Source organism: Glandiceps talaboti, chromosome 18 (assembly GCF_964340395.1).
Source record: "Glandiceps talaboti chromosome 18, keGlaTala1.1, whole genome shotgun sequence".
Lineage (NCBI taxonomy): Eukaryota > Metazoa > Hemichordata > Enteropneusta > Spengelidae > Glandiceps > Glandiceps talaboti.
Window position 1 is genome coordinate 16,350,044 of NC_135566.1, and position 15,123 is coordinate 16,365,166.

The 15,123-nt window shown below is 36.2% G+C and overlaps 1 protein-coding gene across 1 annotated transcript in view; it reads right to left on the reverse strand.

Moving 5' to 3' along the window:
- LOC144449834 (LHFPL tetraspan subfamily member 7 protein-like) overlaps positions 1-13,384 on the reverse strand; it is a 110,295-nt gene extending 96,911 nt beyond the window's left edge. The window contains exon 1 of the mRNA XM_078140408.1: positions 13,003-13,384. Coding sequence (XP_077996534.1) covers positions 13,003-13,384 — 382 coding nt within the window. The remainder of the gene's footprint in view (positions 1-13,002) is intronic.
- Positions 13,385-15,123: the final 1,739 nt, after the last annotated feature.

The window sequence follows — 15,123 nt, forward strand, 5'->3', positions numbered from 1 at the left end:
AAATCTACTACCTTTATGAAAGCGTCATATTACTAGTACTACAGTGGCAACTGAGGTTTCAGCTTACTCAGATAAACACAAACTAAAACTTATAATTGCTGTTTGATGTCACAGTGGTGGATTACACAAGCGAGTGAGTAGGTGGATAGTGGTGCCTCTATTGAGTGGATGTGAAAAAAAAATTCTATACATGTAAATTGAGATAGCTTTATATGCTGGAAGTCCCCAGAAATGTACACTGCAAAGATTGTGGAAGTTATCAGAAATGTCCCCTTAACACGAGTACAATAAAATCAATGTCCATTCAATAGTTTTAACACATCAAAACAATATTTTGTGTCTATCTTTAAATCCTCATACTACCAGGGGGTATTTGTTTGTAATTCGTACAACTCCAAGTTGGGAACAACAGGCTACGTTCTCCAAAACCCTTGGCTGCCACTAATGTAACGATTGCATTTCATGTATTTTATATAGTTTAGATTTGAAGAAATCCAAAATTGAAAATGTACTGATAAGGATTGAGTGCAACGTTCATCTGAAATATCATCATGCTACTCAAAGATGACATTACAGTGATTTATGATGAAATAATTATTTTTTATAGGATGCCAGAAAAGAGTTGATCTTGATCTTGAAATGGTGGTCAAGGCCAAAATTACACATCTTAATACATGACGTACATGTAAACACACACACACACAAAAATCGACCACAACTTAGCACTTGTGCTTCATCATTACTTCTAGCATTGAAATGGTTTGGCTTAGATATTTGACTTTCAGAATGAATATCAAGGTCAAGGTCAAGGTCAATAACTTTGACAGGTACAGTGTTTTAAAATAGCGCTGGACATATTTTTACCTTGATCCTGACCTTGACATTAGCCCTTAGAGACCAAGGCCTATAGGTTTTTATTCTCTTTCAAAAGTGCTGCATTCTTCAACCACACTGACAGACACGATAAAGGAGAAATATATCTTTTTTGAATTGACCTTGTACATGACTGCACTTATATACAGAGGGTTAATGACTTGACCTTCCAGGTTGTACGTAGGCAATCAAAATATTGAATACTTGAAACCAATCTGAGATGGTAAGAATGTGTCTTAAGGAAGGATGACACTGTCACTGATACAGCACCCAGTGTCAGCCTTAGGTAATTATCGCTTGGCCAGTGCAGGCATGTACCGGCGGTAGACTTCCAATCTGTTGCAATTGTTTGTATGGTATTAATGCCAGTCCAGTGTTAGCACTTAACATCGATATTACTATCCCAATATGAAAACAATTCTTGATCTGTGTACAGTATCTACTGAGTACTGACAGTCTAAAATTAAACACACCTGGGTTTGCTAAGTCTTCAAGTTGACACTATAATCTACTGGGTTTTCTAAGTCTTCAAGTTGACACTGGCCAGTTTTCAAAGTCTTCAAGTCAACACATGAGTTTTCAAGTCAAAACTATCTACTGGGTTTGCTAAGTCTTAAAGTCAAAACTATCAACTGGTTTTTCAAAGATTTCAAATCAACCCGGGCATTCAAGGTCTTCAACACGGTCTTTAAAGTCTTCAATATTCAACTCTAGGTTTTCCAAGTCTTCAATTCAACACTGGGTTTTCTCTAAGTCTTTAAGTAAACACTATCTATTGTGTTTTCAAAGTCTTGTTAAGACAACACTGGGTTTTCAAATTCTTCCACGTCAACACTGTTTGTTCAAAGTCTTCAAGTCAACACTATCTACTGGGTTTTCTAAGTCTTCAAGTCAACACGGTTTTCAAAGTCTTCAAGTCAACACTGGGTTTTCAAAGTCTTTGTGTCAACTCTGTTCAAAGTCTTCAAGTCAACACTATCTACTGGGTGCTCAAAGTCTTCAAATCTACTGGGTTTTCTAAGTCTTCAAGTCAACACTGTTTGTTCAAAGTATTCAAATCTACAACGTACTGGGTTTTCTAAGTCTTCAAGTCCAAATTCTACAAGATAAAGACTTCAATTCTCTACATAGTACCCAAGATTCATTTGACATTTTTTTACCGTTAGTACTTTGTATACTGAAATCCCACATGCACGTCACATCGTCATATAAATCACAGAGAGAGAATTCCGAGTGCAGGTCTAAAGCCCATTTGATACATTCCCTAGGTTTGATCCTTTAATAGTGTTGCCTGGATTGATCCCTTAATTGTCAGATAAAGGAGACAGTCCCTGCACAAAGCACAAAATGATGGATTGCATAGTCAGCACTTTCCAGCGCATACATATGTACGTTTGATTGGTGGTGATCAAAATCTAGAATTCCTTCGACGACTTGTACATGTATAGGTAAGTCACGACAGGAATGTTAAATGTTTAATACAGTATAGATCGTAACAAACAATACATAAAAATTACTCTGCTATTTACTCAAGGGTATGACAATGCTTCATTTTTCAAGTCATCAATTTGTGTACACGCAAGTCAAGCGTAACTTTTTCCTATAATTAGGATGAAATATTCATGGTAGGTGCTTGCATATTTAATAGCATACGTTTGCCTTCATTTGAAATGTATCAAAGCAGTTTTGAAGTCATGTAGGCATATTTCTTGTGAAATAAAATTTGTTACGCTTGATGCCCTCAATATAAAATATAATGATATTGAACCCTAAAATCAAATATTTGAGTCACTTCTTTGACTGGTGGATTTCGGGCTCTCGCTTTTCACCTACCATGCCTGGCATTTCACTAGCATCTGTTTATTCAGGCCTAAAATTAGATTATGATTTCCTGCAGTGACAATAGCTGGTTCGTGGTGAAACTATTGACGGCACCTAACTGGAGAAATTTAAAACCCAATAATAATTTGCATCTGAATCTGGCCGAAGCTTCATTAAAAGTAAAGACTGCTAGCAAAATGACAGGCGTGGTAGCTAGGGAAAAGCAAGAACAAATCCCCACATGATTGGTTCTCGGCTGTAGTTGGTGCAAACTGGCAACAAAGTGTAAACATATTCTCAATACAAAAAATTAACTACATAATATGCAACATACGACACATGACAGGTGGAGAAAATTGTCATGTCCATGAAATATTGAAATTTTACATTCAAAATTATTGCATTTCCTGCCAGCCTGAGGCAGATGATCGAGTCATCGAACAATCAACCCTCTTGCAGAACGTTATCACTTTATCACATCTCATGAAGGTCTCAGTCCTTCTGACGTCGAATAAAAAAACTAGAAAGTACACATAATAGATGTATTATAGTGTATGGAGGAAATAGCATAAATAATGATGAATGGTTGGGATTCATATGTCAGGATAAGGCTTAGATAGTGGTTTCACCAAGCCTTGGATTTCAACATTCTCTAAGGATCACAGCATGACAGCTCCGAATCTCTCGTATGTCATCAGCCTTGGATTCACAATTCTGTCAAATATGCCATGATAGCATGACAACACTGAATCTATCATATGTCAGCCTTGGATTCAGAATTCTGTAGGGATCTGCCATAGCATGACAGCACTGTCACTGGCCTCGGATTCAAAATGTTTGTACGGATCTGCCATAGAATTGCAGCATGTTATCGCCCTAGCATCCTGGGCCCAACATTCTGTATGGATCATAGCATGACAGTACTGTATATACATCATGTCTTGGCATATGCTGTGGAATCATCATTCTGTACAGAGCTTGTCATACTGTGATAAGTATGCTTTGTCAGCAGGCTCTGTATGTGATTGATGGTAATTGTGCGACATGGTCGTTTTTACACTTACTCTTGTTATAGTAATTTCAGGTACATTGTACTTCCTTTCAACTGACACTTTATATATTTTGCACTTTCTACTATGATAAATGTTTGATGAAATTTTTCTACACATCACAATATTGTCTGTTTCTTTCGATCATTCCAGTGTATTTCATTGCTGACAGTATGCTATGAATACCAAAGAGATCACTTGTCACTTGAATTGTCATAGGTGATCAAATTGCTGACAATACACGTAGTGGTCAACAAACAAAGACACATTCTACGTAAAGTTAAAAATAAGCAATCATTTCTCAACACATCATGGGACTGGCAATGATGGATGGGAGAGGCAGTAGGCTGAACCGTTCACACCATGTGTGTATCTCCCTGACCACGTCAGTGGTGCCGTCTGGCAAGCAAAGTGCCACATTTACATTGGAATAGATGGAGAGGCCAAAAACACGTAGTTTGGGGGCACTTTGATTTCCATTAGAATTGCCTATGATGGAAAAGAAAAATCTACATTCCTCCAGGCTATAGCTGTAAATATCTCCACCAGGAAAACTAAAGGATTACATGTAGTGTAGTAGTAAAGAACTTTAAATGTTTTATTCCGCACAATTTATCACCATGATCCTAACAAAACACTGCCCCCATGGATGTTTTGAAAAGTTGCATCTGTGATGTAATTTGTAACTTCGTTGATGAAAGTTTATTTCCCACAATGCCCCTGACAGTTAGCATCCCCCATGTCTGAATGTTAAATGTAATTTGTGCGTGACATTAAAGGTTCAGCTCCCAAATGCTAAAACACTAAACCATACAAATAATGTTGTTTCACAAGTTTCAAGATTTTATCCTAGTCTAGGTTTACTAAGATTCTCGCCGCTGGGGGCTCTTCTACGAGACCACAAGACAAGAGTCTGGGAAACAACATTCCAAATACTCCAGTCACTTGTAAAGTGACAACTTATCGCAAAGGTACCTGAATCATTCAGCTTCCACTGTTGGGCGTGAAGTATTCCCCAGCATGCACTGCTCTAGGAGCTAGTTCCTGCATGGATGAGCGTAAGTGCAGCAGAAAACACTGCAAGCATGAGTGCAAATACCCCTGAGTACCCACACTTGAACTCACGTGGCATGAGGCTCTGTTATTATTACATATGTTTATCTGAAACAGCAAATTTCCATAAAAAAAGTATAAAAATCATAGTGGGATTTTGTGTGTAGTGAAGGATCGTGTCCTCATTTGCATATCATTTACATGCAGGTATGCAATAATGTTTTCGGTATTGCACTGCAGTGAAACTACCACTACTTATAATGTGCGTGTACCAGTGCAAGTAATATCTGGTACATATGTAATAATTTGTTTTACTGCGAACTGTAACGTTCAACATTCATCCTGTCCAGATAGTTCCACAATATATTCAGGATTAGTTTCATCAAAGTTTGCATATTGATAACCTCAATCCATCACAAATGTCCTGAACCAGGGTATCCCCTAATGTTACTGACGTTGCACATGACTGCATTTGTCTTGCTTTGAATATTTTATGATGTGCAATCTATCTCAATTAATTGGAGTCAATACACTTTCCGATGTTGTTTATGAATCTTACATTTAAGTACACAGTCGAGTTTTTACATTTTTAGTGGATGGTAAAGAAAGTCAGTTTACTGTTTTAATAGTAACTAAAGAATTTAACAAAAAGATTGTTTGTTTTTGTTGTTAGTTTGTTTGTTTGTTTGTTTTCACATTACCTTTTAGACTTGTTAATTATTCCCTTAACATTCAATGAATCAAATGGAACATCCATTAGACTAGCTGCAATAATTGTAGCGTTTTGCTGTGCTTTTTTCGTCTGTTTTGGCGACTTTTTAAGTTTTGGTGTTTAGGTGATTTTTGGTGTTTAACCCGCACCGAACTTAAAAAGTCGCCAAAACAGACGAAAAAAATCCTCAAAATCGCAGCAAAACGCTACAATTATTGCAGCTACCATTAGACTTGGTTTTTAATGTTATTTAATTGAAATTTCAACACCACAGTTATATGCTATAATTATTGTACATAATGTTATGTAATATTGTGTTTTGTACGCTAATACAATGTCTAATTATCTGTATTTCGATCGACAATTTTCAGTGAATTATTATATATTGTAAGTTGTTGTCTGATCAAAGAAATAATACTAGTGCAACTTTAACAGAGTAATTACTATTATTCAAATTCAAATCACATGGAACACTGATAAAAAAAATGCACAAGTATACAAGTAAGTTTTCTCCTTGAACAAAGTACTACCAAACTAGAAAGACTACTATAGAGTTTCAATTAGGCAGCACAGTGTCTTTTAAGACTCGAACAGCATTTTTAAAAATAAATTACATGAAACTCTGATAGCGCACAAGCATTTAAAATTATACATTTTATTTTATTTTACTGTGAACACAAATCAACATCACTGTTGGATAAAACAAGGAAGATTCAAACACAAAACTGTTTATCTGTGTTCACAGTGAGATAACATGTAACATTTCACATGCATACCTGCTAGTATCAGTGCCTGTATTTTCTTTTTGTACTTCGTATCAAAAATCTCTATGTTAGACATAACTAACATTTTGCCACCTAAATTGAAACTCCATAGTCACTCTGGTTTGGTAGTAACAAGAGCCTCAATCCATCTTGTAGTTTCTGATAAAAAATCCTATTTCAAACTACCATATTTAGTACAAAAATGTTGTCAAATGTAGCCACCAAGCTTCAAACACTCACTCTTAATGGTCTCAAACTGGCACCAATACAGAAAGTATGCGTTACTACCAGTCATTTGGCCCCAAACCAAGTTACACAATTTTGAGGAAAGAAGACTAAGATACAAACTCACATTTTCAGCAAATAATGCCATGTGTGAAAATATCATAATTGTTAATTATTGTCTTCTAGTAATACATAATATATAAATCAATTCACAAATCAAAAATTAAATCACTATGTTGTATTAATGGCAAAGATATCTAACAAATACCATTAATTCACAATTCTGTTATATGTTCATATTTCTTTTCTCTTTGTTCTTCTTTCAGATCAATGGTTGGATGACAAAGTTTGAGAACAGTTAATTTATTTAATCAAAATAAAACATTAAAATATCATCCCTGAGATAATTGGATAGTTATAGTTACTTCATTTATCACATTTTCTTACTTTCATGGTATTCATATGTATACAACCTAACTATGTTTTCCAGATAAGGCTAAAGACAACTATGCAGGGAAAGCCTTTTGGCCAAACAGTAATGCAGTTACATAAATTTATGGTATTAAATATGTTGCTCTTTAGTGTATTTATTTAAATAAGTGTTGTATCTTTGTGTGTAAATCATCTCAAAGAATCAATGTCAGACCTCCAAAAACACTTCGAACCTGATGCATCTCTCCAGAGGAAGTTCGTCAACTTTTCCATGAGTGTTCTACAAACATCTTAAAATCAAAGACTAAGTGTATATTAAAAGAACATAGATACATAAATTTCCATAATGTAGTGTAAACACAATTCATATGACCCCAAGTGCAAGAGCAAAGTACACATTCGTACCTACTTTAATGTTTATTTCAACGATGTACTAAACTAACATTTGACATTAGATTCTTTGAAATAGGACATCAAATGCTTTGAAATGGGACATTAAATCAACAAATTACACATTGGGGTACAATATTTCATACCGAAAATTTACAATCTTCGTGATCAACACAAGCCTGATTGCTACGTTTCATTGCCAGTAACGTAACCACTTTTTTTTATAAGCACTCATTTTTCACTCAGTGTATGTACATTGATGACTACTGCCCAAGGGGAATTCCATTTAGCGCTGGCACATATTCACGCTTCTGCAATATATTCCATGATAACCTACTCGGTGGAAAACTCCAGAGGAGGTTGAATACAGGATCAGCTTTGCCAGCAGTTAAACCTAAATGCAATGAGTGGGATATCAGATTCGCCTGATTGCTGCTTACTTGCATTGATCAGTATGTGACTAAACTTCTTACCGAAAAACCACATAACAGTATGTGAAATGTAAAAGTCATGAAATCTCAGACAATGGTGAAATGTACATGGATATATCACATGATGGTTGCTATGGCATCAGACTTGGATTCTAAATATGGAAAGTTGTTTATTTTATAATTCTGTCTTTGTTTATTGGAATAGTCAGCGTTATAAAGTTATATGAATTTCAAGTTAATGTTAAATTTTCAGAATTCCAAATCATTAAATATTTTCCTAAGGTCTCTAAATTTACTGAAATATTTTAACTTTGGTTAATTAAATTTTAAAAAGCTGTATCTTGTATTACTGCTTAGAAATCATTGACATAATAATCGCATGAATCACTAATGATTGAAAGGGTGACCCTTTTTGTTTTTCATAATATATCTGCCACATTAAAGACAGGACATCATTGATGGCAAGATACCAACATGACTAGTGACTGAGTATCTGAATAAAAATTATCATTAACGCGTCTTTTAATATAGGATCTTTAATAAATCAAATACTCGTCTAGCAACTCGTAGTGACAACCTTTAGGTCACGAGTATATTCCTGCTGAATGAAGAAAAATATTGGAGAATTATACCAGCACCAGTAACATCAAAGAAAAATCGGGGAAAGTAATGGCAAATTTGAACATTTTGACTACTATTTCGAACACAGCAGAACTAGTGACGTAGACAAGCGTTGTCATGATATTGACACGCGGTCATGACGTAGAGCATCCAGTATATATTCTATATTTTATGTTCAACTTGGCTTGTGCATGGTATAATATATCCTAAGGATCAAAAGGAATGAAAAGGATGTAAGGTTTAGGTATTGTGTGGCTTATAGTACTCATGATCACATAATTGAGATTCTTCAACATGTCATGACTGCCTACACATACTACTAGAGGATCACCGTTGAGCTGCTTATCAAATGACAAGGACTGAATTCTTAGATGTATTTAGGTATTTTGAGAACAAACTAGTAGGGAAAATACACTGAGCAGCTTAAATGTAACAGATAGGTATGCATGACTGATTTGTTCTGTAAGCTACTGTACCATAATTCTTTCAGTCGGATGTATGTTTTTATCTGTATAGTTTAAACGTAACATATACGCATGCATCATTGACTTGTCCTGTGAGCTACTATTCTGTAATCTCTAAGCTAAGGTAGGATGTATATTTTATCTGTACAGTTGGAGATAAAACACTACTGGTATCGCAGAAACATAGTCTCTACTGTTGATACCTCAGACAGTATTGAAACTGATGTTTGTATGGGAAAGGGGAAACAATCATGAAAAGAAAGGGTAAACTGAAATGGACATACAATACAGATTTGCCAGAGGAGGTAATTACCTTGAAAGAAGGGTTTACACAGAGTGAGCAGTGAAAGCGACATTCTAGTCCTAGCCCACAGAATGAGTGGTGAAAGCGACATTCTAGTTCTAGCACACAGAACTTGATGAGTGGTGAAAGTGAAATATTCTAGTTCTAGCACATACAGAATGAGTGGGGAAAGTGACATAATCTAGTCCTAACACACAGAATGAGTGGTGAAAGCGACATTCTAGTCCTAGCACACAGAATGAGTGGTGAAAGTGAAATATTCTAGTCCTAACAGTGAACACACACTGAATGAGGGGAGTGGTGAAAGCAACATATTCTACTTCTAACACATAGCATGAGTAGTGAATATGACATTCTAGTTCTTCTACAGTCGTATCCTAAGACTACAATCGTACTTAGAGAGATGTTATTGACACAAACTTCAACAGGAGAGAAATTAGCCATATGAAATGAACCACTAGTTTGAAAGGTATCGCTTTCAACTCTAATCTGTAGCAATTTACAATGAATGAATCTTTAATGATTAACCCTACAGTAACTGTGAGATAGTCTTACGTCCATTACAGGTTTTGTGGGAAGTATTATGCTCAATCAAAACCTTAAAACTCGATATTCAATATTTACAGGGGCCTACTTTGTCACCAGAGTGCACTTTCTCTACTTTTACCTCCGGATTGTTGCTGAAGTGCAAAACAAACAAATTACATGTATTCAGTGAGCACTTAACATGAAGCCCACAGGTTCATTTGTTGTCGCCTGTTCAGTATTCATGATTGGTTCACTAAATGCTATTTGTACAATGATGAGTTGTCATTTTTTTACTCTTCATGTCTGACGAATTTCTAGGGTTCACAAGAAAACTGTCAAAGTTGTATGTTTCAATTCAACAATTAAAACGGCTCATTAAAAGAATCGTTGACGCTGTATACTAAAGACAATATTGAGGTCTTTGTCAGTGAACAATTACAACATTGTCTTCTTTCAAAGTCAGTGCCAGCCTGGGCATTTCACTTGACACCTTTTTCTTCAGATAAGGGAAATTGATCGAATGCAAGGATGTTATACTGCAAGCGACTGCAATGACTGTGATGGGTAAGTTCTAACACTTCCATAAAAACCAATCACTAGGGCAGTACACAACTACTCAAATTGAGGATGTTATCTTGAATGTTAACTGTGAAACAACTGTGAAAACAACTGTGATATTTTGATAGCCAGAAATTGTACAGCCATACTTGGGTATCAAATACAACAGTTATCACTCTGGGTATACATATATCTATGGACATGAGTAATTATATTGTGGGGACAGCATTGAAAACACGGAAAGTTAGAATAGATTACTTATTCCACATGATGGACATCATCACACGTGATGCCACAAAGTTCTAGTGGTTCAAAATTACAATGACACTTTTGAACATTGTTCATTGCTGTGTGTGTTTTTAATATAAAGCTATTATAATAACAATTTCCATCCTAAAACACTTGGCTGTATCTTTACAGTTACCAATGAATGAATGAATGAATGAAGTTTATTTCACCAGATAACAAAAATAAGCTACACTTTCAAAGAAACATATAATACAAATATACAAACTGAATACAAAAGAAATACATAATTGTTATCTGATGTGGACCATGGAAATAGTCTAGTCTTGTTCATGGCCTGTAAATTTTTCAGAAGGAAAGTAAAAAAATAGCATAAATGACGCTGTAGCACAACTGCATTTGGCTGTTGCTATGGGCATGGGCATGTTGCTAGGCATATTTGCTTAAATTTTTGGAATCTTTATTATGTGCCCACCAATGCCTGTTGTTATCTTTGAAATATACACCACCATTTGGATGTTGATATGGCCTACATGTATGGACATGGTGTCTTGTTGCCAGGTATATTTACATACATGTTTATTTGCTTGCCTATTAATCCTATTATTATTGTTATGATAATGGTATACACCATCATTTGGCTGTTGCTATAGGCATGGTCTTGTTGCTAGGCATATTTGCATACATTTTTGGAATCTTTTATTCACTTGGCTACCATTCCCAGTTTTCATCTTTGCAATATAAACCATCATTTGGCTGTTGCTATGGGTGTGGTCTTGTTGTTAGGCATATTTACATACATTGTTAAAATCTTTATTCACTTACCTACCCATCCCTGTTGTTATCTTTGTAATATGCATCATCATTTCACTGTTGCTAAGGGCGTGGCCATGGTTGCTAGGGTATTTTGTGAAAATGTTTTGAACTATAACTGCAGGATAACACCTCCAAAAATATCCCCACCAAGTTTCATCCCGATTCATAATGTAGTTTTCAAGATATAAGTTTTTTACCATAATTTAGATTTTTAGAACTAATTTGCATATCGCTGATGGGATGATCATGTTGTGAATACAACAACTTCATGTACACATCTCCATAGGCATCCCCATTAAATTTCATCCCAATCTGGTCAGTGGTTTTGGAATTATAGATTTTTGACCAAAAAGACACATTGTTAGACCTAATTTGCATATCACTGATGGAATCATCATGTCATGAACAATTCTTAATCTAAACAACCCTAAAAACACTCCCACCAAATTCCAGCCCAATCTGCTGGATAGTTTTGGAATTATATATTTTTGATCAAAAAGACACATTCTTAGACCTAATTTGCTTTTCACTTATGGGATCATCATGTCATGAACAATTCTTAATCTAGACACCCCCAAGAACGTTCCCACCCACCAAATGTCAAGCCAATCTGCCCAGTAGTTTCCCAAAGTGTTTTACCACAAGGTTGCACCAAAATTATAGTACACAGGATGAAAATCTATGCAAATTTTAACCGATTTTTCCTGATCTGTTACTTGATCTAGAGCTCCGAAAGCCTTCGCAAAAAACACTACCGACCCAATATGTGCTTGGTAATCACAGACAGTGCTAATAGATGTCAGTTTGCCATTTTTACTAGATGTCAATAAATTATCTCAAAGTCGAGCCATAGTCCGGTGTAATGGAAGGACTGTGGTAAATGGCAGACTTAAGTGTCTTTCAAGCACTGCAGACTTGTTATCAATGGCTTACATTGAAATGTTGTAAGAAATACCAGTACACTGAATGTACTTTTTGAATGTTCACTTTCAATTGTTTGTACTGCACCATTCCTGTTCTACACACACAGCACAACTCAATCCAATCAATTCTCACGGGATTGAAAAACTTTCACCATCACACATAATCAATTAATTGTAAAGCACTTGCTTGTTCGTTTTTTGTGTGAGAATGTTTGTCAACTCATCTCCAGATTAGAGTTTCTCTGATAACCTTGAACCACTAGTCTTATTTACATGAAAGTGACAACACACTTATTAGTATGCAAATGAGAAATTCACAACCCGGCACAATGGACAGTATTGTACCTTCCATCTCTAATTGCTCTGGATGACAATACCATTGCTAATTCCTGCTGACTTGAATTAACGTCATTATTGTAATTATTCAATTACTCTCCTTCCAAAACAATCACTACTTGTTAATTGGACCACTTATTGAAGGTAAAATGGAAGTGAAAACTCCATTGACAGAGTGCAATAATTGGACCCGTGAGGTGTCGGTCGTGATAACTATGTTAGCAATAACCCTTTTGAAAGGTGTCACATGGTGTAGGTAATTAAAACATTAGATAGTTCGTGAGACTTGTAACTAAGAGCGCATTAACCGTGTATATTTCATAATTGTCGCACTGTGTGCAATAAACATATGATAATGTGGCAGGATGATTTTAACAATCCACTTTATAACAGTTTATCTTGTCAACATATCACTACATGTATACCTAACGGGGAAAATAAACAGATCGTACTTACCCGCTACTATTTGGACATAACCAGCAAAGAGGGCGAGTTTTTGATGAGTGTCGGTTGTGCAGAAGAGACTGAACAAGGCGAGAAGGGCTCCAAGTACGCACATAATACAACCGCCACCGTATAATACGACTGCTGCCTGCCATACTCCCACTGGTAGTGTCATCAAGTCAAACCGACCCCCACCAAATATACGACAAGTTATCTTATCCCGGGGTTCGTGCAGGCAATAACTGTACAACCCAAAACTAGACAAGTCTAACTCTAAGCCATCATCCTTCAGAAACCACATAGGTGCTACAAAGCTTACACAGCAACCCGCCGACAAAGCCAAAGACAGCAACGTCCAAAATACAGAAAGCGGTGTCATCGTTAGCGGAGACATTGTTAAAAGATGTTGTTTTTCTTCTTCTGCTTAAAAAAAATTATCAACTTGTAGTAGTTGTAAACTGTACCGAGTATTTGTAGATGACGAGTAAAAAACACAGCATCGTTTAAAGTGCCTCCACAATTCCACTATCAGAAGTTTGCATGATAACATGCATTATATATAGTCCTCGGCTCAAACCTCTAAAACTTGGATGGCGATATGATATCACTTGGTTGATATGGCAACGAACATCGAGGATGCGATCCATATGTACCATATCATTTAAAATGAAAAGATGGGTGGTCGACGTCCCGTTTCAAGTCCGAAATTCCAAGCAGTTGAATACATCATGTGATTACTTACAAATATATATATTTATATATATGGTTGGAGACTTGTGGGTCGCCACTAAGCAAACACTTGTCGTAAGTGTTTGCCCGAGGGCGCAACGCGACGTTCAGCGGAATTCATATACAATATCCGATAGATGCTGATCATTCACCGTTCATACTACCACTGTGTACACCCCGATAGTATTTGTAAATATTGTGGCATACAACGTATCACTTGTTCACCACGAAGTTTCACAAAACGAAATATCAACGAAGTCCAGTCATCGGCAAAGCGGTATACATCACAGACGATCACCGACTGGAAGTTGTTTTGAAAACACAGTAGCACATGTATATCGTTACGTTACTGATGTTCACACTTCCGCAAACTCTTCATGAATGAAGTCTGAGTGAGAATTACCCAGGGTCCGTCACGCTCGTTTTTCGATATATTGACAAGTCTCGTAAATACTCGCGTGAATTTTATCCGTGATTTCAGGGAAACGAACTTTGACCTCTCTTTGACACCAGCTCAAATCGCTGCTGTCTTTTCTCCGAGATAAATTATTTTTATCGTCTTAATCGTGTATAGCAGGTAGCCAGTTTAATTAGACAGCGTGATATATAAATCGACCTTTGGTAGGGTGGAAGTGTGTTCTGTTACGCAGTTAGAATCCAATATGGCGACTTCCAGGACAGTTCATTTACATAGGAAGATTTTCATTGAAAAGATTTAGGAGGTTTCCAAGAATTATGAAGACTCTTGAATGTTGCAGGTGTTGAAGTCATAACCAGACTTCACGTTAATGGAGAAAAATGCCATTTTTCAAGAAAAAAACGGGTAAGCAAAGCGTTTTTCTAATGTGTCATTTGTCAACCACGAAGCTTTAATTTTTAAAATTTGAAGTTTCTCCAGTGACCCCAGATCAGAATTCAAGATAATATATTCCCCTTAATAACTGTATGTTATCATTCTGCTGGGATAAAACGTCAAAGGGCACTTTCTATAGATTTCAAATTCAGTGTGTATTGTTTTTTTGTCGCAATTGTTTTAAAGCCGGTGTCACGTCACTGCAAATGGGGTACCGGGTGGGCGTACCCAAGCATCAAATATGGCACCAGACAGTCAAGAAATGGGTCATGCACATGATGTGTGGGTCACAAGAAAAAAACATGCCCAGAAAATTATATTATCATTTCTGTCCCAAAAATTACTCACCGCGACTTATCAAAAGAATATTAAGCAGTTCATTGTTTTTATATGATCTTGGCATGTATTGTACATTGTAAACCTGACCTTGCCTTGTCATTATTTCGAGACGAGAGACTCTGCAGCATGCCAACAATGTAATGTATAGTATGGTGTGGATTACATATTTATTATCTTACAATTGTGACTTGTGACTGAACATTTCACAAGTA